This window comes from Dermochelys coriacea, chromosome 25, assembly GCF_009764565.3.
Source record: "Dermochelys coriacea isolate rDerCor1 chromosome 25, rDerCor1.pri.v4, whole genome shotgun sequence".
Classification (NCBI taxonomy): domain Eukaryota; kingdom Metazoa; phylum Chordata; order Testudines; family Dermochelyidae; genus Dermochelys; species Dermochelys coriacea.
The window spans coordinates 11,677,415-11,702,987 of NC_050092.1; the positions used below are offsets into that span (position 1 = coordinate 11,677,415).

The 25,573-nt window shown below is 55.0% G+C and overlaps 2 protein-coding genes across 9 annotated transcripts in view; one reads left to right on the forward strand and one right to left on the reverse strand.

The window, feature by feature from the left end:
• Window positions 1-17,411, forward strand: part of STK11 (serine/threonine kinase 11) — a 79,389-nt gene extending 61,978 nt beyond the window's left edge. For 2 of the 5 annotated variants that reach the window (XM_043502423.1, XM_038384432.2), the window contains 3 exons: window positions 289-482; window positions 12,831-13,065; window positions 16,743-17,411. In XM_043502423.1, coding sequence (XP_043358358.1) covers window positions 289-482; window positions 12,831-13,039 — 403 coding nt within the window. In that variant the 3' untranslated portion in view covers window positions 13,040-13,065; window positions 16,743-17,411. Of the gene's footprint in view, window positions 1-288; window positions 483-3,040; window positions 5,576-5,619; window positions 5,738-12,830; window positions 13,066-14,271; window positions 15,210-16,742 lie in introns of those variants that run through there. The other 3 variants (XR_005290271.2, XM_043502422.1, XM_038384433.2) reach the window with 3 other exon arrangements.
• A 1,827-nt stretch (window positions 17,412-19,238) lies between these two features.
• LOC119848490 (CACN subunit beta associated regulatory protein) overlaps window positions 19,239-25,573 on the reverse strand; it is a 31,404-nt gene continuing 25,069 nt past the window's right edge. For all 4 annotated transcript variants that reach the window (XM_043502421.1, XM_038384429.1, XM_038384430.2 and 1 more), the window contains 3 exons: window positions 24,887-25,094; window positions 23,944-24,127; window positions 19,239-22,375 (listed from right to left, as the gene is read on the reverse strand). In XM_043502421.1, the coding sequence (XP_043358356.1) occupies window positions 21,247-22,375; window positions 23,944-24,127; window positions 24,887-25,094 (1,521 nt within the window). In that variant the 3' untranslated portion in view covers window positions 19,239-21,246. The remainder of the gene's footprint in view (window positions 22,376-23,943; window positions 24,128-24,886; window positions 25,095-25,573) is intronic.

A 25,573-nucleotide genomic window follows, 5' to 3' on the forward strand; every position in this document is an offset into this window, starting at 1 on the left:
CTCCTTAGCTCAGTGGCCTGGATGCCCTCAGGAGTGGCACTCTCACCTGGTACTTTCTTTTCTGCTACAGAAACAAGAGGCCCCAGGATTCACCATTTTTGCCACTGGCCTCTCCAGACTATGTGCTGTGGTGAAGCCTACAAGGGCAAAAACCAGTGCAAGATGTTTTCCATTAATTAAAAAAAAACAGCATAGCTCTGCTAGGATTGGTAGGGGGCATCTCAGACTCTCAGGGCTTCCTGTTGAAAGGGAGGCCATGATGAAAACCTGTCCCTTGGACTTTTGCAGCTGGTTTCGTAAGAAACACACTCAGGCAGAGGTTCTGGTCCCCATACCTCCCAGCCCAGAGACAAAGGACAGGTGGAGGAGTATGACAGTTGTGCCTTATCTGGAAGATCTCCATGGCTACAATGAGGAAGAGGATGATGACTTGTATGACATTGAAGATGATATCATCTACACTCAGGACTTCACAGTACCAGGTAAGCAAGAAGAAGGTGATGGGATGGGGGGGGCGGGGAAAGTAACATTTAAGCACAATTTTAAAACCTTCTGGAGAAAACATGGTTTGAATGGCCAAATGCTTTCAATAGCTGAGAAGCCTATTGATTTTTAAAAGATGCACGATCTTTGAGCCAGCCACGATGCTCCAGATGTATCAGTCCTTTATTTCTTAAATAGGATACCCTTTCCTGTGTGCTACCCACATGCCAATTTCCTTCATTGCATCCAGTAATAGCCTCTACCTGATGGATTTTATTGTTCCGCGTGCTTCATTCCACAGCCAATTTTACAAGGCCATCTCAAAGTTATTCTGAAGCCCGGTATAATGACTCTGTATTCATAGCAGATAGCGTATTTGTGGGGGAAGGGGATATTCAGAGAGTTATGCTTAACTTTCAGTTTTGTTGAGGCTTATATTCCCCTGCCCCAGTCTCTGAAACTGTCTATAGTTACAGAATTGCCTTACAGGAAAAAATCCCTAATTCTAAAAATCAGTAAACAGCTTGAGATCTTCAGAGCCAGATAGAATTTAACCATGCAACTCCCGTTGATCAGGGGAATTGTGTAGCTGAATACCCCAGTTGGCTTTGGAAATTTCAATGTCTGGGTGCATGTAAATCCTGGAACTTGGCTGGAGAAAGAGAAATGAAGGGTATATGGAGAGCCAACAGGCCAAGGCACTGGGAGGGCACAGTACAAAGACTTGGCTTGATCACTTTCATTCTTACCAGCAGCCATCAAATTAGTTGCTCAATCTCCTTGCTCCTACTTTACCTGCTTAATAGATTACAAACTACATACCATAAATGTGTCAGTTGCTCCCTTGTCTTCATTCTGCTTCATCCGGGTATGGATGGTCTGATAGTCACTTTGCAAGGAGATGCTACGGTTAATGCCTGTACAGGAGATGACTTCCTCTACGATAAGGTGATCCTAAGTGTCTGAGGATAGGTCATCTCTGCTGTTGGGAAGACTTCCAGCTCCTGGGGTGTAGGATTGCCAGACTGAGCCAAATTCATGTGGACTTCAGTTGGGCCAGAGTGACCTGTGCCTGCCAATAGTGGGGGGACAGAGTGAGGGCAGCCGGCTTCAGCAGTGTTACTGAGCATGCTCAGTACAAGCCAACAAGCGAATCGGTGTGGGGGGGGGGCACCCATAACTTCACATGCGCCCTCTCCCACGTCACCTCTGAGTAGGATATGAAAAAAGGTGAGATCAGTGTCCTCAATGCAGAAGCTAGGCCTAGGACAATCCGTGCCTTTGCTGCCTAATTAAACTGTGGGTACTTCCTGACTGCATGTGATCCGGGAACTCATCCCTGAGCGCCATGAAGGTAACCTGGGCAGCTTTTAGCTTTGAGTGGCCTATGCATTTAAAGGCTTGGAGTAATAACCCAACCCTGGGCTGACCTCTCAGGCAACTACCTACACAGGATTTTCCTTTCTTTGCTGCTGCCCTGGCAAGTGATCAAAGTGAGCTAAGCCAGCAGAATCTTAGCTCCTTGTAAAATCCTCCCAGGGGAATGTCCATGCAAATATCCAGCCAAATGGACATGTACTTCGGCAGGGTGGAGGAGCCTGGCTTTCCAAGACTAAGGGAGTTCCATCAGAGTGAAATTTTCCAAGTGGTGGTTCCTCTGTGACAATCGGCCATTCCCAATAGCTCAGGTTTCTAATAAGGACTTATGTACTAATACCAGCTGGGCAATCTGCAGAGCTCTCAACACCTTGGGAAGTTCTGATTAATGTGAAGGCTGCATTCTCTCCTTCTGTCCTCTCTCCACCAGTACCATTGACTAATGTTTATGGTCTAGGAAGGTGACCATTCACTATGCCAGGGCTTCCTCAGGGAGGCTCCTTCAGTTCCATGTAAAAACCTGTTAAGCTCCTGAAACTGCCCCATCTCTAGAGCCTTTCTAACAGCAGGCGCGGTGGGGAGGAGAGAAGAGAATTTGCCAGAATATTTCCTGTACTGTCCAGGACCTGGGACAGGGACTCGATTGGTGCCTTCTCTGTTTCTCTGTGGGGCCTTATGAGGCTGCAGTCAGTGCTTTCAAACCTGGGAGCCTAAAGCTGGCTATAGCCATATTTAGACACCTACCTGAGGAACCTGATTTTTTTGAGACACGCCCAGCACCCAACAGCTCCAACAGGAGTCTGACTCGAGGCAGCCATGTTTGAAATTCTTGTCCAATATTTCCTTCCCCCATAACTCCTGTCTGTGTCTGACGGGGCCACACGCTCCTGTGGCAGCCCTTGGAGGACTAGAACAGTGAATGGTGGGAATTAGAGCCCCCACTTTCCCCTCTTCCCACCCAGCTCTCTTCCTCCTCAACAGAGAAGTTGAATCGTATGAATTTATTCCCTAAATTAGCGCTGCTTCTCCCTGATGGATCTGTTGTACTTAGCACCTCTGACAGCCCAGTGAAGGGCCCACGGTGCCAAGCTCCTTGTGTCATCATTGCCCAGGGTCCAGTGTAGAGAATAAGCGTTTCTTTTTCTAACCACGTTCTGTTGCTTTCCTGTGCATTCCCCAGGTTCAGAGGAGGAAGCTGAGGCAGGGCTTAGAGAGAACAAAGCAGAGCAGAAGGGACATCTTGCCGAGCCAGTTGGAGAGGAAGCTGAGCTGCCAGTGGACGGGAACATTGAAGAGGAATTCGAAGTTTAGCCTAGTTTGCTACAGCTACCAGAGAGAACAGATAGTTGCGTTTTCTGCTTGAACTATAGTGTTGGCTTAGAATCTCCTCCGGACTTCTCTGCACCCCAGCAGGGTCTTTCCCACCAGTAATAGGGCACCATTACTTTAAAAAAAGCCATATATCTGTTCCATGAGGGAGTCTGCTCCTTTTGTTCAACAAAGATTAGCTCTACGGTCTCAGAGTGCAGGTGACCTGAGAGAGAACCAGCATTGAAGTCCCAATGGCACTTCCTGTGACTGATGCATACTCTAACCTGCCAGACTTGCTCCCTCTTAGTTCTGTCGATAGGTTGCTACAGTGAAACACTACAGTTATCTATTTTGAGTCTTGTTTTTAATACAGAAGCTTTTTTTTTAAACAAAGGTTATCGGGAGTTGAGTACTGAAAGATTTGCTTAATCTGGGTATCTGTTGCCATCAAGGGAGACCAAGCCCCTTGCTGACTGGCAGCTCCATCTTATGCTGCTTTGATTGCTTTCTGTACAACCCCCATACCGCCTGTACCCACTGGCCGACTAATTCTTACTGTCTAACCCTGAAGTGTTTCTGGGTTCCCCTCCCTGTTGTCGGCCCAGCTGAGATATTTAAGAATTTCTTGTTTGTTCTGTGCTGTTACATTCCTTTACAGTTCAGTGCTATAAAAGGTACAGCTCTGCGTATGCGTGCGGCTGTAGAGAGCGATCACACGTGAACATGTTCACAGGGATGGTCCTTAAGCTGGTTCTGGTCACACACAAGCCTTCAGAACCTCTGAGTTGTAACACAGGTGTTGCAGAGTTCCTTTAATGTACAGAGGCAATAGAGGTCATGGTCCTGTGGTTCCTTCTTTGGCGCACAGCAGGGCGCGTAAGATTGTCTCTGTTCAGGGCAAGTAAAGCCAAGCACTAGGCATAGACTCTGCACTGAGAAGTGATAAGCCTCAAGCCCCATGCCTAGAATGTGTCTGTGGAGACACGATCTTAAGTGCAGCCACCCTGCTAATGTGCCCCTTAGCTCTGCCTGTCCTCCTAGGCTTCCCATCTGCTGTTAGATAGGAGTTCCTTCAGGTACAATCACACTGGCGCTGGAGGTGTAATTTTCAGCTCAAGCAGACATACGCGTGCTAGCTTTGTCGAGCTAGTGCATTAACAATAGAAGTGTAGCCTGTGGCATGAGCAGCGTGATGGGTTAGCCACCTAGAGGACGAGCCCTCCCAGGCCCCTAGGTACTTGTGCAAGTAGCCCCAGCCTCTGCTTGTGCTACTGCGGCTGTACTTCTGTTTTTAGCATGCTAGGTCAATCCAATCTAGGGCGCAGACATCAATCTGGAGGTGTGCTTTCCATCTCTGGTAGAAGCGTAGATGTATGCTTAGTGGCGTCACGACAGGGACTCGGGACTGCCAGGTCTGTGGTCCCCATGCTCCGCACTCTTTACCTTGCATGGGCAGCACCCTGCCCTGGGCAGGGCTGAGCCTCCAGCAGCACTATCCTAACGGCAGCATTCATCCACTCATCTCAGCAGATGTTATGCCCTCGGCAGGCAGGTGCTTTGTAACGAGAGAAGATTGTAGCTGGAGCAGCCATCTCTACTATTATGTGCTTCTGATGCAAACAGCATTTAAACCCAAATAGGAGCTGTCACTCAGCAAGCTGACACGCAAATTAATGAAAGATGTTTGGAGTTCTCTTGCATGCTTTGTACGTCTTCAAAGGGATAGAGCGCTCTGGTTAATAGCAGCTGCACAGAGCAGCACACATTGCAATTACCCAAGTGTGGTAACACATTTTGTTGTATTAAGACTTGGCTGTTGATGTTCCTAGAACCCCAGTTACCTAAAGAACAGTTGTACGGTGGTGATCAGATAGTGGCGCAGGCAAGCGCTGTGTGAGCGACTGCCCGAAACGTCCCATCACTGTTTAGCCCTGACTGCTCATCTATTGTAGAGATGCCTTTGCTGAAATAAAGGGTACAGTTCCTTCCTGATTAATATGGTACAGCCCCTTCTTAAGTCAAACAAATGAGCTGTGGCTTGGCTTATCCTGTGTATGTGTGACCTACAAAGGTTATAAAGCAAAGTACATACAGACTGCCTCCGTGAGCCTGCCAGAAGCTGGTTTGATCCAAGTTTGGGTACATGACTAAAGAGACCTGCTGCCCACTTTATCCCATGGCTTCTGATCAGCCCCGCCGAGGGATGATCAGTCCACAGGGTTCCCTAAGACCCTTCAAATAGGGATAGCCATTAAGGCAGTTATAATGGTACCAGTGAACTAGGATACAGTGAAACTGCATGTACAGGGAAACCGCTTTCAAGGGTTGGATATTTGGTGTACGTTTTTAACAGTGAATAATTTAACCATTGGAACAGTTCACCAGGGTCTCCATCACTGAGAATTTTTAAATCAAGATTGGGTGTTTTTTCTAAATGATCTGCCCTAGGACTTATTTGGGGAAGTTCTGTGGCCTTTGTCAGACACAGGAGGTCAGACTAGATGATTACATTGGTCCCTTCCAGCCGTGGCATCTGTCAACTTGTAACATGCAGATTGCAGTTCTGGTGAGTGAAACCTTCCCTGGGAATGGATGTTTGGGGAGCAGGAGGGAGAGGACACAGGCATCAGTGCAAGCTGGGCTTTGGGGGGGGGGGGGGTGTTTCCGAAATCAAGGGACAGCTTGCAAAGAGAATAAATTATCTTCTCTTCCCAGCCTCGTGAACTTGCTCTGCTTTGCCAGCCTTCGCTTTCTAACGGAGTGAAAATCCATTAAAATAGAGAACTTGCAAATGGCTCTGATCAATTGAGCTGTGGTTCCATCAGGCAGCAAAGAGTGAGCGAACAAGTGACTCAGAGGCGGGGGTGGGAGTTCTGTTGGGGGAAGAGGGAATGGGCCTCATTAAATCTTACATTTATCAGAGGAAGAAGGGGCTTTAAGAATGTGCTTTATTTTTAAAGGGTTCTTTAAAGATTTATGCTGCTCAGCAGAGAGCCTTAAACATGGTGTCTCTCACTCAATATCTGTTAAATGTCCCTTCGGAGGAAATTGCTGGAGAGAGCACGTTATGGTGTCTGGCACGTCACAAACCATCGCTTCCAGAGGTGTCTGCCTTTTTCAACTCCAAGGGCGACATTAAGTGAGGTTAGGGATCCTACTTGCTGGCTTTGTCTCAAAACTTCAGGTTACAAGGGATGCGCCCTGTATCTTCCATCCCCCATTGTTAACCCTCTTCAGCCTGAACTGCAATCCTCAGGTTCATGCAGACGCAAATGGCTGCTGTATTTGTTTTTGTTTTCACTCCCTGACATCCAGGAAGGGACTGGAAAACTAAGCCTAGACGAGAGTCTAAAAATAAGTGTCAAGTGTTTGCAAAAGTGTATTTCTGTCCTTTGCATTTGTGGGTGCAGTCGGTTGGAAAGCACTTTGCGAAAGAGGTGTATTCATTTGAACCTGCTCTGTGTCTGTGAGCTGGACCGCATGATTGGCAAGCCTGAGTGGTGGCAAGGACAAACACGCACGCACTCAATGGCTGTTGTCCCTCTTTTTTTGTACCGCCGCTTTGCTGATAATGGGAAGGCAGAATAATGCTTGTTCTAATGGCCGCAACACAGTGGGTCACAGGCTTCCGTGTGGGCGGAAAGATGCTGAACTCCATCACATGTTAAATTTTTAATTTCATTGAGAACTGCTGACGCTCAGTGATTGAGAAAGGAGATAAAATTAGCTTTGTGGGATGTTCGTGTCTTCCCCTCCCCCCAAAAAAAAAATCCAGAGAAGCTTTCTGGAATTCTCCTTTGGGGGGCAGGGAGCCATTGCACAAAAGACAGATGAATGAGTTAATTTTTTTTTTCCAGTTGGAAGCGTTAATTGATTTGGCTCGCATTCAGATGAGCAGGGAAGAGGGGAGCTTTAAATTTTCAGCTCTGCTTTGAGCGGGGTTATTTGAGGTGCTGCAGCCATGTAATTGGGGTTTGGCGAGAAGTGAGTTAAAATCCTGAATTCTCTCAGTGGGGAGGTGTGGCTGTGATGCGCTGCCTGGCATGGTGGGCCAAGCCTACTGATTTTTTGGGGGTCCCACCATGACAGCTTTATAAAGGGGCCTCATCTGCCAGAGGATGGTGCCGAGCACTTTGTGTCAGGCTGAGGCTCCCAGAATCGCGTGCTGCTTTGGACCATGGCCTGGGACAGCTGGGTTTCACTGTCTGCCCTGTGTGCTTGTATGCAAGGTGCTTAAACCAATGTGATCCAAAATTCGCACCTTGGGTTGGGTGGTCACCCTGAACCTTTTGGGGCTTGATTGTCGCAGGATGCTGAACTGATAGCTGGAGTCCCAGCCCTGGACCCCAATGACTGTCAAGTTGGGCACCCAAAACTAGTGAATTACCCCTGAAAATGTCAACCTGGGCCTGAAAGAGGGATCCCACAGCCAGTACAGAATCTGAATGCAAAACAAAACTAACTGCCTGGGATGTTCTCCAGCAGGTAAGACGGGGCATTGGGACCATGGCCTTGGATGTGAAACTGGTGCGGGAAGGACCCCTTCAGACAGGCAGTGGGCAAATGTTTGTCCTGAAATCACCCCGAGGTTAGGAAATCTCCTCCCCCCACAGCACCAATCTTCAGTATTAAATGGGCTGCTGTAGAGCAGTGGGTCTCAGTCTTTCATAGCAGGACATTCCTCTCCTCCTCTTCTTCCCCCCCCCCCGCCCCCATCATGTAGCCGAGATCTAGCCAGGAGCCTCCACCCCATTCAACTATATGAGGAAAAGGGAGATTGGTTGTGACCTCCTGACTTACTGGCCCTGCTCTAGGGTATTTGTCTTTCTAAAAAAAATCAAGCTAATGAACTGCAGCAGGAGGAAGAGCGAAAACTATTTTTCTCTGAATGGTGTTACCCACTCTGTGCTCCCTCTGCAGAGAAAACAGAGGGGCTAGTCCACACCCCTGGAGGGCATGCTAGTGTGACTGCAGGACTGGGGCCCCTCTCTGCTTTACATCCCTTCTAGTGCCATGGGCCATGGTTTCCACATCACGCTCTCTGGCAACTGCTATTATGGCTCTGAGAGCAAGGAGCTAAACCTGCTTCTGACAGCCATACGGCCATGATGCTGTTCTCGTCTGGTATCCAGCGAACAGAGCCCGGGGACCCTTCACTCAGTCATTCCTGCCTCAGCCCCATATCCCGGGGTTGAGCTCAAAGTGTGTCTCTTAGAAAGAAATATCCAATCTTGATTTAAGGTTTCAAGGGATGGCGAATCTGCCACGTTTCCTAGGTCAGATATTCCGGGAGTAATACCCCCACCGTTAACATACACTTAATTTCTAGCCTGAATTTGGCTAGCTTGTGCTTCCAGCTCTTGGATCATGGCATGCTTTTGTATGCTATCACATTCCCTCTCCTGTGTCAGAGCCTGTGTGTGGGTTCCGCCATCCCTTGCCATGTGGGCACCCCCCCCCGCCCCAATTCTGTGACGGTGAAAGGCAAATGCCAGGGTTGGGGGAAGGCAGGCTGGATGCGTTCCCTTACGTGGCAGGGAGAGCGATACAGGGCAGTGTGCAGGCCAGTGGTCATTTGGCTAGACTAATCTGCATGCACATTCAAGGGAAAGAAAAGAATTCACTGGAATCCTCTGTGTGTGTGTGTGTGTGTGTGTGTGTGTGTGTGTGTGTGTGTGTGTGTGTGTGTGTGTGTGTGTGTGTGTGTGTGTGTGTGTGTGTGTGTGTGTGTGTGTGTGTGTGTGTGTGTGTTAGAGTAAAGCATCCCCTCTCCCCCTTCATGGCTTATTGCTACCAATTAATTCTCTGAGATCATAGAAGATATGGGCTGGAAGAGACCTCAGGAGGTTCTAGTCCAACGCCCTGCTCAAAGCAGGACCAACCCCAACTAAATCATTCCAGCCAGGGCTTTGTCAAGCCGGGCCTTAAAAACTTCTAAGGATGGAGATTCCACCACCGCCCCAGGTAACGCATTACAGTGCTTCACCACCCTCCTAGTGAAATAGTTTTTCCTAATATCCAACCTAGACCTCCTCCACTGCAACTTGAGACTCCTCGTTCTGTCATCTGGTACCACTGGGAACAGCCTAGATCCATCCTCTTTGGAACCTCCTTTCAGGTAGTTGAAGGTTGCTATCAAATTCTCCCTCACTCTTCTCTTCTGCAGACTAAACAAGCCCAGTTCCCTCAGCCACACCTCATAAGTCACTTGCCCCTGCCCCCTGATCATTTTTGTTGCCCTCTGCGGGACTCTCTCCAATTTGTCCACATCCTTCCTGGAGTGGAGGGCCCAAAACTGGATGCAATACTCCAAATGTGGCCTCACCAGTGCCAAATAGAGAGGGGAAATCACTTTCCTCAATCTGCTGTCAGTGCTCCTACTATTGCAGCTTAATATGCCGTTAGCCTTCTTGGCAACAAGGACACACGGCAGACTCATATCCAGCTTCTCATCCACTGCAATCACCAGGCCCTTTTCTGCAGAACTTTCGCTTAGTCGGTTCCCAGCCTATAGCAGTGGATGGGATTCTTCCATCCTAAGTGCAGGACTCTGCATTTGTCCTTGTTGAACTTCATCAGATTTCTTTTAGCCCGATCCTCCAATTTGTCTAGGTCACTCTGGACCTTATCCCTACCCTCCAGCATATCTGCCTCCCCCACCACCAGCTTAGTGTCATCCGCAAACTTGCTGAGGGTGCAATCCATCCCATCATCCAGATCTTAAATGAAGATGTTGAACAAAACCAGCCCCAGGACTGACCCATGGGGCACTCCGCTTGATACCAGCTGCCAACTAGACATGGAGCCGTTGATCACTACCCATTGAGCCCAACAATCTATCCAACTTTCTGTCCACCTTATAGTCCATTCATCCAGCCCATACTACTTTTAACTTGCTGGCAAGAATACTGTGGGAGACCATATCAAAAGCTTTGCTAAAGTCAAGCTATATCACGTCCCCCACTTTCCCCATATCCACAGAGCCAGTTATCTTCTCACAGAAGGCAATCAGGTTGGTCAATCATGACTTGCCCTTGGTGAATCCAGGTTGACTGTTTCTGATCACTTTTCTCTCCTCCAAGTGCTTCAAAATGGTTTCCTTGAAGACCTGCTCCATGATTTTTCCAGGGACTGAGGTGAGGCTGACCGGTCTGTAGTTCCCCAGATTCTCCTTCCCTTTTCAAAAGATGGACCCTATATTTGCCTTTTTGCAATCGCCACGAGTTTTCAAAGATAATGGCCAATGGCTCTACAATCACATCAGCCAACTCCCTCAGCATCTTTGGATGCATTAGATCCGGCCCCATGGACTTGTGCATGTCCAGCTTTTCTAAGTGACTTTTTTTCCAACTGCCACAAGGCTTTGAAATGCCGAGCACTGGGATGCATGTTAAAGCCCGTGCAATAATGGGGGGCGGGCAGGGGAGATCAGAGTGAGGCCGAGGGTGGGGGGCGGTTTGCGGACCTGATGGGGGGGGGTAGAGGCGATCTGCTCAAGAGGCCTGTGAGGTAATACGCTGCCCTGTGGGAAATCTGGGGTTGGCACAGGCTGGAAACGTGACCAGGTGTGGCAGGATGCACTGTGCTGCCCTCGGGCAGCCCTTCTCTCTGGGGCTTTGACGCTTTGCTGGTGGGTGCCCTGTGCCCAGCGTAGTAAAATCCCCGAGCTGTCCAGCCTGCCCCAATGAGGGGACATGAAGCCTCGGAGGGAGCTATAGCCCGGCGAGGACAGGGCCACCCCTTCTGGAAGGGGCGTGCATGCAGTGACTAGGGTTTGTGGTGCAGCGCCCCCTGTTGGAGACAGTCGAAGCCATTCCAGATGAACCCGGTGGCCCTTGAAACTCCCTCCACCTAAGGAAACTACATTCACCACCACCATGTGTCACTCTCCTCCCTACCGGGGGGCTCGGCAGAGATGGGGTGATGGTTGGCACACGCACAGTGATGACGTGACACGGCCTTGGTGGGGAAAGGATCTGCGCATCCTTTTAAAGAAAATTATACATAATCATCTCATAGCCTTTTCTTCCACTCAAGCCCCTGAGTCATAACTGAAGGGCCCTGGAGCGTGACGTTCCTGCGAGATGGAAATTACCTTGGATGGGTCTGGTGGTGAGGCAGGGAGGGAGGAGAGACGAGCAATCTGACAACTCCTCTCCTCCCGAGCCCTACATCTGATGCGGGTAGCATGAGCAGCAGGGCAGGCTAAGCCAGCATGTATTGTGCACCCTCAGTGCCTGGGACCCTGCTGAGCTGGGGGGGTGTTTACCGTTCTCGTTTAACGTCACTCCCCCAGGTCCCTGCCAAACGCATGTGACCTGAGCCAGAATGTAGCCAGGCTGTGAAATTGATTCCACTGGAAATGGTTTCTCTGCAGTGCTGAGTCACTCCTCTGAGCTGCCGCTGGGTCGCTCAGCACTGGGGGAGGTGATCCGCGCATGGGGTTCTCTAGGGCAGCTGGGCAGCAGTTCACTGCCAGGCAGAATGGCCAGCACAAGCCCCCCACCCCCTTGGGTCATAAGTGGCACAGGGGCCTCTGCGTGGGGGTAAATTGCATCCTTACTGAAATAGCTCCTGCTTCAAGTTAGTGCTGTCTCTCCTGCTGCTTGGTGTAAACTGGCTTTCCCCTTGTGACCCTCTCCTGATCTGGGTTGCTCAGCCCCCTTTCCAGATGGGGAGCCAGCAGCTTCCCTCCCAGAGTCCCAGATATCCTGTTAGCGGCACTCACTTTAGATGAAGGAACCCGCTGCAAGAGCTGTCAGCGCATCAACCCACCTGTCTCCTGCAGCAAGGTATGGCTGCCTGCTTGTGCCTCGTACTTTCCTGGGATGTGGGGTTCGGCTCCTCTCAGACCCACCAGGTAACACACAGGGAAGGGACTGTCCTTAACTCCGAAATGCTGCTCTCAGCGCGGAGCTTCCGAAGGGAGCCGCTGCAGGATGTTGGGAACATGTGAACACTGGTGAGGGCAGGGAATGGGCATAACCCAGGTTCAGCAGCCGCAGCAGATCACCCTGTGCCATCCAGGTTCAGTGATACCAGACTGCCGGGAACCCCTCCAGCTGGTAACAGCCTGAGCCTTGCTATACACACGCATTTCTCTCTTAGCACCTCGGTTCAGCTTGTGCCAACCTGTGCCAACTTACAGAAGTTATTCAGGGGAAAGTTTGTAGTGTTCCTGCCCCAAGGGGGCAGTGGGGACCAGGACTGGGCTCAAAGAAATCCCACGTGGATCACTTGATTACCTGTTCATTCCCTCTGGGGCACCTGGCATTGTACACTGTTAGAAGACAGGATGCTGGGCTAGATGGACCTTTGGGCTGACCCACTGTGGCCGTTCTTATGAGGGTTAGAGGCACCGGTTGAGCTCCAGGTGTGTGCAAAAAAAGTGAGAACACAATGTGAGTTTTGCAAACAGCTGTGTCTTGGGAATCCCTTGCTCTAATGACTCGGGCCACTAACCCTACCCTGTGTCCCCATGAGGAACAGCAAATGTCAAGTAATCCCAGTAAGCGTATGGACTTAGAGTACTTAGCAAGCCACACCCATCCTGAACTATAGCAGAGCGAGTGTTCAACTATAATCCACCAGAGCATGCTGCCTCTCTGCCTCCGTCCCCTCTCCCACCTGCCTAACCCTGGTTCCTGCTTCCCTTCCAGGACAGGTGCCTGACGAGGAGGCAGCACCAAATGGCCAGAACCGCGGCAAAGGGCTGCCCAAGCCGGTGTGCATGAATGGGACAGAGCCAGGACAGCTGAGCACCAAATCGAAAGCGGAGAGGCGGGCGAGCGCCTCGTCCAACCCCTCGCGCAAGGCCTGCTCTGCCAGCAGCAAGATCCGCAAGCTCTCCACCTGCAAGCAGCAGTGAGCCCGATGTGCGCGTGCTCTTCGCAGGTACGCAGCCTGCACCGCCCGTAGGCAATGGGGCATGACCGGCAAACCCCCACAGCCTCCCCCTTGTCCCTGGAGGGGCGGGAGGAGCCATCTGAGTACGGTCAAGCCTGCTGGGGGTTACAAGCAGTGCAGCTCCTGGTTGGGAGGAAGGAACTGGCTGCTTTGCTTCCTCCCCTGACGATGTGGGGGGCCCCCTCCATGCAGGTGTCTCCATCTGCCGTGGCCAAGCTCTGAGGGAAGCAGCACCCCACGCAGGGGCATCCCAGCCCCGCCACTGCAGCTGTGTCCCACAGCCCAGGGCGCTGGGGTCTCTGCCCTTCGCAGGGCTGGTCGCAGCTGTTGGAAACCAATGGGAAGGGCAGCCTCTGTTGCCCTTGGGGGGCAGGGATGGTGCCATTCCGCTCTCCCTGTCGGCACCCGGGTACCACAGTGATGGAACCAGGTCTGAGAACGTGCCTCCATTTTGCTCCAGCCTCCCTGATCTGCTACCTCCTGGGCTGGGGCAGTGGGTCAGACTCAACGCCCTCGCAGGCTCCTGTGACCCGAACCCACCCATGTGTGTGCACACCCCCCAAACTGCCGCTGCCACCCCCGCCCCCCCCCCGCTCCCTGAGGAAGTGGCCAGTTCAGCTGCCTGCGGTTAGCAGACGCAGGGTGAATGGAAGTCAACCGCAGAGCGGCAATTTGGCTGCACCCAGCCCGAGGGGCACAAGAAACCCTGGGGGGCAGTGGAAGGCCCATCATGTCTGCCTCCAGAGAACCTCCACTGTCCCCACGCCCTGCATAGCTCAGGCATATGGGCTGAGTCTGCCTGTTGCCTTCCAGGAAGAGGTTGTCAGTCCCCCTGTGGCTGGTAGCAAGGGGGCCCAGCTGAGTCCTCCTGACTCAGGACTCCAGCCCCCAGCTGCGCCTCTACTCGGGCAAGGTGGGTGATGGATCCTCTGCTTTCTGCAGACCCACCACTGGCTGCAAAGGGGACCGGGGAAGAATACCACAGACATGTGGCCCCCAACTCCCCTTGGCTTCCCATGGGCCTTGAGCACCGAGCTGCCCTTTGGAAACCTTGCCAAATGCACGTGCCACAGCAATGTCTGGCTGAGCCGAGAGGGGCTACAGCTGCTTCACTATGGCTGTGGGGAGGGAGTGGGGTGTTGCGTGCTGACCCCCAGCCCTCACCCCCCCCATGGCCTTGCCTCTGTTCCGCAGGGACGCTTTGGCAGAGTTGGTGCGTCAGAAGAAGCCTTTTTTCAGAGCCTTGTCCTACGGCTGAGATGCCAGGCCAGAGCCGTTGGCATAAGCCCAAAATTCACCCCATGCCTCCCCCCTGGGCTCAGGTTAAGGTCCCACCATGCTAAGCCCCCACCCCAGGGCCAGCTCCCATTAACATATGCTCTCACACTCCTGAATAGGATTTGAGGCAGTTTGAAGGGGTCAGGGGCAGGAGTGGGGCAGGACTTGCATAAGATGGGTGAGCTGGTTCTCCCCTGAAAACAGCCGCGGCATGAATTCTTTGGGAAAGCGGCTTTAGCACCAGGGTTCGTAGCTCCAAATTCCAGGCGGTGGGCCCGTGGGCCAGCAGCCGTGCCAATCCCCTGCCCATCTCAGCCAGCTGACATACATGGCTCTTGCTTCCTGGCTATGGCGCTCGCAGAGCCCTGCCTGCCCTCCACCCCCTCCGGCAGGTCACTGCCGCTCCAATTCACAAACGCAGGCAGCGCTGACTCATCCCTGGTCCCCGCTCGCTCGTCACACACACTCCACGGGGCCAGAGTGCTGGTATCTGGCTCCCAACCAGCTTTTGGGGGGGGAAGCCAGGAATAAAAGCCTGTTCCTCTCCCTTCAGCTGGCAGGCTGAGGTATGAGGCCCATGTGGTGACTTTAATGTTTAATTCATGGCTGGGAGTGAGTCACCTGGGGGGGGGGGGATTAGCACTGTGGGGAGAAACCTCAGCTGGTTTTCCTCTTCTCCTGCCCAGCTTCCTGGTGCTGGAGCTGTTCCCTCCCTCCAACCCCTTCCTGGGGATTGACCCTTCAGCCTGGTTAGTGCCTTGCAGTCAAATCTCAAAGCATAATTCCCCAGGGCTAATCAAAGGGACACTCCCGTGTGGCTGCTGTTGTCCTTCCCCTTCGGTTTACACCTTGAAGCGTTAAACAAAAACAAACCAATCTCATCTGTTCCTTGCCTTTAATGGAGCTTTTTGAACTCGTTTTCCTGCTGCTTATGTTGGAGAAGGAGACTAGAGCAGTGTAATTGTGGGCAAGGGGGCCTAAGTGCCCCCTCCGAGATGGGGGCTCCCAGGGTGCCAGACCCTGGCCCGGCCCTGCCCTGCCTACGATCTCCATAGACAAGGCAGCTAATGGGAGAAAGGAAGGTTGATTATGCCCATTATACAGCTGAGGTCAGAGATGTGCCCATGGTCACATGGAGAGTTGGGGGCAGAATCGAACCGAGGGCTCCTTAACCATGCGGTCAGGCTTCTTCCCTGCCTTGCTCTGGTTCTCCTGAAGGCTGGCACTGCTGGGGGAGGATCGTGGCTGGCACTGCGGGGGCAGGTCCTGGCTGGGTGGAAGGGAGTCTTCCGCTGATTGGTTTGAACAGGGACGTTTCTCAGGACAGGGGGTGTTCATACAGTCTTTTAACAAAACCGAATTCTGGGTCATAAGTTCCTGCCCTCTCCCCAATTTAATCCCCTCGCTGTGCGGTAGAACACCCCGCTAGCCCTGTTTTATAGAACAGGCCCAGAGCCACAATGCCACAGAGTCAGGGTGCCTGGGTTCTAGTCCTGACTTGGCCACTGGCCTGCTGGGTGACCCTGGGCATGTCACTTTCCCTTCCTGTTCCTCAATGTCCCCAGGGGAGTTAGTGAGACTGACCCCCTCGAAGTGCTGGGAGAGACTGATGGCTGAAAGGTGTGATGGAAGTGCAGGATATTTTTTAGGGCTGGGGGCAGGGGCTCCTGCCCTGGCCTGGAGGGGGCTGCCCTAGCTGTGGTCTCCTGATTACCCCCTGGGGCTCTGTGTGGGGCTTACCCTTGGCGCTGGAGGGGAGTCTTAGTGAGAGCCGGCCTCTGGAAGGAGTCTCTAGGGGTACCTCTGCACTGCACACCAAATCAGAGCCCAGGTCAGCTGGCTCAGGCAGGGGCTACGGGATTACAACTGCAGTGTAGACAGTGGGACTCTCGGATCCTGGCCCCTCACCGGCTTTCAGCCCAGACATCTACCTGGCCTGAGCCGGAGACTCAGCCCCACCCGTTTTTCTTTGCAGTGTCCACGTTCCCTTGGAGGCTCAGTGGTGCCTGTGTGTTAACAGCTGGGTTTCGCTCATGCCAAGACATGCTGGACAAAGTGGGGAATTCCCACTGAAGCCCTTTCCTCCCTCTCTCACCTGCCCTGCCCGGGGTTATGGGAGAGCATTAGGCTGAGATCCCACCTGCTGCCCAGGCCTCTGGGTGGCCCCGACTTAGCCTGGCACTTTACCCCTGGGTGTGTGTGTGTAACCCCCATAGTGCTCCCTGCTGTAGTCAGCCGGAGTCTCCAATCCCCAGTGGTGGCGTTCGCCCCAGGCTTGGAACCAGGCCAGAGCTGCTCTGGGGGAAAATCAGGCATGTGCTACCAGCCTGCTGCCCATGCCCCATCCGCCTCTAACATTGTTTTGTCTCCTCTCCTCTCTTCCCCAGAGCCTATCTTGGAGCCTGGGCCAGCCTACGTCCCGTCATCCTCGCCCCATCTCAGTCTCTCCCGGTAGCGGACTATGCTTGCAATCCAAAAAGAGAAACCCTGGAGGAAAACAGAACCGCCCTCCCCTCCCCCTCCCAATCCCTCTCTCAGCGGTGCTGGGCCTCCGAAGCTGGCAGGGGCTTTGACCGCCCCCCCCATCTCTCTCCAGCTGCGCCCAAGCCAGCCCCTCCTCTGCATCGACTCTTTGCCAATCGAGACACCACCTCCTGTTTTTTTTTTAAATTTGGGATCAGGAGAGCCTGGGTGGAGGTCTCCCCCCACTGGGCGTGGGGGCAACCCCCTGCCCCCCCTCGCTGAGTAGAATTGTGTAAAGCCATGGCTGTGCACTTTATGGTTTAGACTACTGTTCTATAGATATATATCTATATATATCTATGTATTATTTTTCCTTTTTTTTTTGTTTATATTTGCGGTATATTTAGAGATTCCTACACATCGTGATATGTTTAAAATAAATCCGACGAGGAAAAGAACCAGGTAGTGAGACCATCCAAGAACTGCACACTGCCCGAGGGCTTGGGAGGGGACTGGCCTGTGCTCTGCTGCGTCTTTTTTTAATTTTTTTTTTTTTTTTTTTTAAAGAAAATAAACCAATCTTGCGAGGTGGATCTCCTGGTCGTCCTGCTGCGGGCAGCCTCTGGCAGCAGACACAGCTGTCCTGCCCGCATAGGCTGGGGTGGCCATTGCTCACAGGTCCTGGCCCTGTGCTAGCCTCATCTCAGAGTGGAGGAGTGGGGACTCCTGAATTCTGTTCCCAGCGCTGGGAAGGATGCAGGTCCGAGGGGCTAGCACAGGGAGAGCTTGGATATCAAGGCTCCTGCCGTTTCCTCGGGTAGGCAGGGAGTTTCTCAGTGGCAGCCATGTTAGTCTGTATCCACAAAAACAACAGGGAGTCCGGTGGCACCTTAAAGACTAAGATTTATTTGAGCATAAGCTTTTGTGGGTAAAAACCTCACTTCTTCAGAGTCTTTAAGGTGCCACCGCACTCCTTGTTGTCCAAATGTACATGGTGTCTCCTATCTTTGTGTAGCCGGCACCGCCCCTTCTCAGGCCCTCTCTGCTTCCTGTCAGGCCAGTGACTGTCCAGGCCTGAGCCAGGGTAGAGACAAATCTCCCCTTTCCGGCTTCCTCCTTGGGGGGAAAAGCCCATAGCACAAGCCTAAGAATCGGTCTGTGCTGGGGTGGCTGCGGCAGGTGGAGCCCCCCAGCTCAGCCTGAGCTCTTCAAGTAGAATGCACCCCCCTGGATGCTGCTAGCCTAGGGGAATGCCCTGCGGCTGCTCTTGCTGCCAAAGCTGCTCTGAGCCAGCTGTAGGGGGCAGTGGTGCTGCTGAATCCTTGAGGGCCTAGGGCTCTCCCCATATAAGGGATGGGGCAGCTGGTCCCTGAAATCAGCTTTTGCTGCAGCAGCCAGGCCTGGCCCTCCCTGTTCCTGCTCTTCGCAGGAATCCTGCTCATCTACCCTGCGCCTTGCACGATGGGCCTGCTGCTGGGTCTAGCGCAGCGGTTCTCAAACTGTAGGTCACAATCCTGTTTTCATGGGGTCACCAGGGCTGGCCTTTGGCCCTGTCAGGGAGGCTTGGATGGGCTCAGGCTTTAGTCTCCCATCATGGGGTTGTGCAGTAATTTTTGTTGTAAGAAGGGAGTTGTGGTGCAATGAAATTTGAGAACCCCTGGTCTAGTGAACAGTAAATAGTCCCTTGTACCCCGTGTTCTTTGCAGGTGCTGGTGGCCTGGGTCCAAGTCCATCCTCTTGCAGGAGGAGAACTCTCTATTCGTTCACACAATGGATGAATATAGGCTTCCGGTGCCTCAGCTGAGTCCCATCCCCACCCTCCGGCTTCTGTCAACAGCTGCCCTGCCTGTGCTAGGGGTTTGGTGCTGGGCACGCCCTGCCACTGCCTATCTATCTCCTGCTGTGGTGCTCACCAGTCGCCAGCTCCTTGGAGAGGGCTGACCCCCGGCACGTAGGCCAGAACGCCTTCTCCAGGGGCCCTGCTTCTGGCCCAGGAACTTGAGGTTGGGCTAAAATAGGTCTTTTGGAAGGAGCCCTCCTGTCGGGTTTAAAGGGCCAGAGTTGCTGTGCCATCCTTCGCTCCAGGGCACTGGGCCATGCCTAGATCAGAACAGCCCCCACTTGATACTGGGGTAAACGACAGCAAAAGCAAATGGACCCTCCACCTTGAAAAATTCCAGGGGCCCCAGCCCTGGGCACGTTGCCCCAAGCAATACTCGCCCTCCTTGCTGTCAAAGCCTGGCCCTTTAGTCCTAGCTCAACTGCCTCTGCCACCAGCTCCCTGCTGTGGGATCCCGCCTGGGGCCTCTCTTGCTGCCTGGGAGGCCCCTGGAGCATGGGCCTAATGGGGGGCTGGCCTTGGCTGTGTTGGGGGAGCTGACGGAAGGAGCTTAGGCAATAACAAAGCGGGGCCAACTCTCGACATTTGGTCTTTCTTTATAGGTTGAAAAAGGCAGAGTTGTGGTTTCATGTTAGTGCTTTGGACAGACTCTGCAGAGGAACAACCCGGCCTCTTTGATCGCATGCAAATGTCAAAGCACAGCCAGGAACAGGGGTGACGAGAGCACTAAGATGGGGGGAAGATACGAATGTGGCTGGCGTCTTCTCCTCCACACCACACCCTGCCCCTCCCCCTCACCTGCGCTGACCGAGTCTTTTGGATAATAAAGCTTTTGGCTTCTCATCCTTTGATACGTGAACAAAACCCCATAAAAAGCTGATCCTGCCCCCCTTGGAGCAGCAAATCCATCCAGTTCTATAAAAATCAATAAATAATAAATAAAGCCCATCGCTTTGCTCCTTGGGGGAGAATGGGAGGGAGCCAGGTTTGGGGAGGAAAACAAGGAGGGGGGGGGATGTTGGCTTTCCAGGTATAAGGTTGCTGGGGGGATAAGGGGAGTTAGGAGCTCTGACTCCCCCTTTGCCCCATCTTGCTGCCACCCCACAAGGTATGCTAGATCCAGACCCTTCTCCCATTTGGGCCCAGTAATGTAGGGAAGGAGAAAGGAGGAGCCAGTTAGTTTTTTGGGGGATGGGGGGCAAGCATTTTCCCCCCCTCCTTCCCCCCCCCCCAGCAACAGTGATACCTGGGATAGGCTCTAGTTCCAGTCCATCCCAGGAGCTGGCCCTCTCCTGCCCCCCCCCCCCGGCACAGGGTGCATGTCCATCCCACCCTCAATTTGGCACCTGGAGAATGAGATTTTTCTAGCAGCAGTTGCTGAAGGGCCTGTCTGGTTGGAAGCCTCAGCTTCTCCCCGCTTCCCGACCCCGGGGCCACAGCCTGGGGCAGACACTCATTCCAGCCGGGGCCCTGGTTACCCTCTGTCTGGGGCGACCAGGGGCAGAGCTGCGGAGCGAGGCTCCTTCAGCCTCACTCCTCGCTGGTTTTGGTGCAGTCCCCCCTCTTCCCCCCCCCAATGCATTGCTACCGCCAGCAATGCCTCCCTCCGGGAGAAATTTTGGAGCTGCCCTCCTCCTCCTTCACTGTGGACAAAATCAAAAGGAAGGGGGAGGCCGCCAGCTCCGGGGGGGGGGGGGGGGCTTGGCCCATCTCCACTCCCAGCACCGCGGATCCCAGCCCCGATCCTTTCTTTGCGAGGACGATTCCGGACAGAGACATTATTGCTTGTAAAAAATCAGAGAGAGAGAGAGGAGGGTGGGGGGCGTGGGGTGTGCAGGGGAGGGGGCCATGCCCCAGGACTGGGGGGGGTGTCATGTGCTACACAGCTCTACGGCATGAGGTAAGAGTTTGGGGGGTTATTAGTACAAGTCCCTTAAAATCAACCTCCTGGCCATGCAAGAGTCGCCTGCTTTGGCAAACACTCCTCGCCTCCATAACAACCCCTTCTGGATGCCAGGCCTCCATGGGGGCAGGGGCTGCTTCACCCGGGATCCCCCCCAGGACCCCGCCCTTGTGACAGGTGTGTGTGGGTGGATCTGTGCCCCCTGGAACCCACCCACGTTGCAGGTGGGTCTGGGAGTATCTGTGCCCCCCTGGACCCTGTGGTGGGTACATCTGGGTGGATCTATGCCCCTCAAAGCCCTTGAATGCAGTGGGTACATCCAAATAAACCCCTGACTCCAGACTCAAACAGGGTGGGCTGAGTCTGCCCCCCACCCTGGACCATTCCAAGGTACAGATCTGCACCCCTCAAAGCCCTTGAATGCAGTGGGTACATCCAAGTAGACCCCCCACTCCAGACTCAAACGGTGGGCTGAGCCTGCCCCCCACCCTGGACCGTTCCAAGGTGACGGGAACGTCCAGGCGGAGCCCATCCCTTTGAACGGGGCACGTCTGTCCAGACAGATCCACACCCCCCTGCCGCCCTTCAAATGCCCTGAACGTGATGGCAGTGCCAACTGTGGAAGGGGTTGAAGCCCTGAAGCCTGACTCAGTGGATGAGTGAGCTAGGTCTGCTCTCCCGCCCCCTAGACAGGGCTGTGGTCGGGAGAGGCCACGGCCACCAGACACTCCGGACTCTCTCTCGATTTTCTCAAGTGCCCGTACAGCCTGTCCTCGAGCCCCCCCATGATCTTGTCCATCAGCTCAGCCCCTAGGGGCTGGAGGCCACAGTTTGGGCCCTGGCCATTGCCAGGGCAATCTTCTTCATAGGGATCAGAAGCCAGCTTGAGGTCGCCAGCCAGTTCGGATGGCTCCTCCTCTATCACCTGGATCTTGGCATCGGCGTCGGGCACGGCAGAGTCGTCCCCGGCCTCGCCCACCTCCTCGGTGCTGACGATGCGGGGCAGGGTGCCATGGTAGCGGCTGTCCAAAGGGTAGTTGAGGCTGTCTCCCCGGCGCAGCGGGGTCCGGTGGCGCTCCAAGGCAGGGGGGTAGTGCACACCGGGGTCGCTGTACTGCTTGGAGCGCTGCCACTGCTTGCGCAGGTGGGTGCGGGAGCGGTGCTTGGCACGCAGGGGCGAGTCGTCGAACTGCGGGTCGTGACGGACGAAGGCGTTGAAGAGGGCGTCTGTCTTCTCGTCGATGCTGTAGTCCCGCCGGGGCAGCGCATCCCGGGCTAGGAAGATCTGCCCATAGGGGGACCAGGCCAGGGGACTGTGGGGCAGCGGCTCCCCCACTGCCCCCTCTTCTTCCTCCTCTTCCTCGGGCTCGTGCCCCTCGAAGCTCTCGAAGATGGTGCCCTTGCGTCCGGCGCTGGTGAAACAGATGCGCTTCTCCGAGGCTGTCTGGTCCTTGGGACGCCCGTCCTCACCCGCCCGGCTCGGCGCCTCAATGGAGGCGTAGCCACTGTCCATCTGCAGCAGCTTGCGTGTGCCCGGCTCTGCTTCCGCGCTCTCCTGCCTGGGCCGGGCCCACGGCCACTCGTCCAGGCCCTCAGCTTCCTCCAGGGAAGAGGGGAAGCCGGGGATGCCACCCCCGGCTGAGCAGATGCTGTCGCCCCCATTGCTGCGCACGGAGTCCTGGTCGTTGCTCTGCTCGGACGAGGTGCACAGCTCCAGGGAGGCCCGCAGGCTCCAGATGTCGTGGTAGATGGTCTGCTGCTCCATGCTGGGTGACTTGGGGACGCTGCCCCCGCTCGCCTCTGCTGGCTCTAACCTGGGGGCAAAACCCACAAATGTTATAGCACAGGCAGGGCAGAGGGGCTGCCCTGGGAAGCAGCAGGCAGACACTGGACCAGCATTGGGCTGGCACCAATTCAGCACCAGCCTGGCACCAACTCTGCACCAGCCTGGCGCCTTACGGGGACATTTTCATTTCTCACCATCCAACCGCAAGTCCTTGCAACCAGAAATTCCCACCCCTTTTGGTCCCCACACACCCACTGCCAGCCCCCTTCCCCTCTGCCCTGATCCCCATCTCCCCCCCCCCAACCTTCCCCCCTCAGCATCCCCTTCCCAGCTCCCTTCCCTTCCTGACCCTGCTGCCCCCTCCAGGCCTAGGCAGACGATAAAGGTTGCCCTGGGTATCTCTCCAGCTGACGCTGGGGCTTAGGTGCAGCAGGAGATGGCGCCAATCCCACGCCTGTCCTGGCCTCGCTGGGGTGGGACTGACTCTCCGCTACGCAGCTCCATGTGCCAACATTTAGCTGGGCAAAGGGAGTGACTGTCTCTGCCCTGCTTGGCCCTGATGGCACTAAGAGCACCAGGGAGCAGTCACCCAGGGGGAGGGGCTGGATGAGCCCCTCTGCCCCAGCAAGACAGGGCTTGGGGTGGGTGTCCGGTTCCATCCTCCTGCTGCCCCCCCTGCGCTGACCAGGGACCTTTCCTTGCCAAGCCCGTTCCCCTGCCCTGCACCCAGCATGGCACCTCCCAGGCAGCTGCTGCCCCAGAGCTGTTGAGGGAGAATTCCAGGGCTCCCTGGGTGGACTGGGGGCCTCACCGCCAGACCTACAGAGGGCCTGTCCTGGGGCGACACTGGCCCTTGAAGCAATAAGAGGCCAGTGCACCTGCGACTGATAAGCCCCCTCCCAGCTGCTGCAGGTGGGCCAAGCAAAGGAGGAGGTGGTCCTGGGCAGATGGGAGGAGCCCGGCAAAGGGGTAGACATCCAGCAGAGGGGCTGGCCTGCTGCCCCCCCTGCCCCCCTGAGCTGCAGAACCAGAGCCAGGGGGCTGGCAAGGAGTCATGAGATTGGCCACTCTGAGGGAGATGGGCTGGAGGAGGTGGCGGGGGGGCGCTGGAACAAGGACAGAGAGGAACAGGACACTGAGCACAGGGGGACGCCCAGGTGGGGGAACCTGGAAGTGACAGCCCTGGAGCAAGGGTGTGGAAAATCTTCCGCTGCTTTACTGTGCGAACTGGGAGGGCGGTTTTACCGTGAGCACCCTCCGGACGATTGGACATGCCTGTGAAGAAAATATGCCCAGGGGTGCAACTTTGCATGGGACATTGAGAGACTGAATGCTTGTTATGGCTGAAATGAGGGGAAACTGAGGCAGGTGCTCCTGTCATGCCAGAGGGTGCCTGAAGTGGGGGGGAGCCCTGTGACAAAGCCCTTCCAAAGGGGAGTGTGAATGGGGGCTGAAATCTCTCTCCACCTACGACCTGGTTTCCTGGGGGTGGGAATGTCCCCTTCATTGACATCTGGGAATGAGACAACCCATCCCACCCCCTGGGCTAGTGCCCCAACCCAGCCATCCCTATCCCCTCTATCTACTGAAAAATACCTGCCGAGAGAGGGTGGGGGGCTGGAGGGGGATGGCAGGAAGGGCCCAGCCATGGGGCAGAAGGCTATGTCGTCTGTCCGGGCAATGTACTGGATGATGCCTGTCTGATGGGTGTCTTGGTCCTCCTGCTCCATGCTCTCGCTCGCCGCCCGCTGCCTCTGGAACTGACGCCGCTTGGGTGAGCCTGAAAGGCAGGCAAAGGCAAGGGGGGGGATGTTAGGGGGGAGCGCCAGGAGAGGGGTGGAGCTGATGGGGGTCTGAGGCGGTGGGGGTCATTACAAGGCCAAATGAGCTCTGGATCATTTTTGCTGCGTTCGCTGGCCATTTCCAGGGATCACCTCACTGCTCTAATCCTACTGCCCCCACCCCGAGCGCCTCCCATGGTAAATATGGGGTTCCCACCCTGGGCATGCTGAGTAACAGACCCCACCCAGGCTAACTGCTCTGAGCCCTCTGGACAGGGCTGATCTCCTCCGGCTTGTTCACTTGCCTTCAATAATGCAGCAGGGAGCCGGCTGGGGCAGATCAGAACTGGCCTCCGTGGAGCCTCTGCGGATTTACACCTGCTGGAGATCTGGCCTGTGTCTGACAGGTCACAGGGGGCGAGACCCACTTGCTCTCCCCAGGGCCCCAGCGAGGCTGTGGGGTCCGCTCCCGACGGCGGAGGTGGCCATAGACAGAACCACCTGGCAGTGACCTGGAGACGTTCCCATGGGGCGCCAGGAGATGGGAGCTGGGCAGACGGGCGCATGGGGCACAGAAGCGAGCACCCCTGCTGCTGGGTCCACCAGCCCCTGTGGCTGGCAGATGCCTGGGAGAAGCTAAAAGCTCAGTGGGGCCCCCGAGTTTGGATTCAACTGGGTGGGGGATGGGCGGCCCCACCTCCTGCGTCCAGGACTGACCCTCCCTCCCACGAGGATTTGGGGGTGGGGAGGGCACCTACCTCTGGTTTCCAGGCTGGATGCCCGCTGGTTGCTCTCAATCTTCCACTTCTTGATCTTGAAGTAGGGGCTGGTGCCCTCGAGGCTGGCGTGACGCCGCAGACGGGTGAAGAACTGGAGCACGGTGCCCTGGGCAGGGGGTGGCAGGGGCTCCCCGGGTCCGGTGCCGCCCGCGCCGGTGCCTTTCCCACTCCTGGTGGCCCCTTCAAACTGGGAGCGGGGGAAGGGGAGGGCCAGAGAGAGGGGGGAGGAGTGACTCCTGGGGGTGGGTGCCGCAGAGAGCGATCGGAGTCGACGGGGCGGCAAGGAGCCATGCACGGCACAGCGGACAGGCACAATGCCAGGGCCGCCTGCTGGCCGGCCTGCCGTGAACAATGCCCTCAGAGCTCGCGCCTGCCCCATCCTGCTCCCAGAGGGCACAGGACACTACCAGCCCGCATGGGCCTACAGAGGGGAGTGGGAGGCAGAGCCCATATTGGCCTATTCCCAGCTCCCCTCGGCACCAGCAAAAGGGTCTTAGCTCACCCTGCTACAGAGCGAGGGCTCCCCAGTGTGGGGGGGCATACACTGCGATAAAGACTGGGACAGTCCCACAACATTCAGGCTGTGGGGGAGGGGGCTACTCCAACTAAAGCCCCTGACTCCCAAAGACCATCAAAGTGCTTAACTCTGTGTATAATTATAGAAAT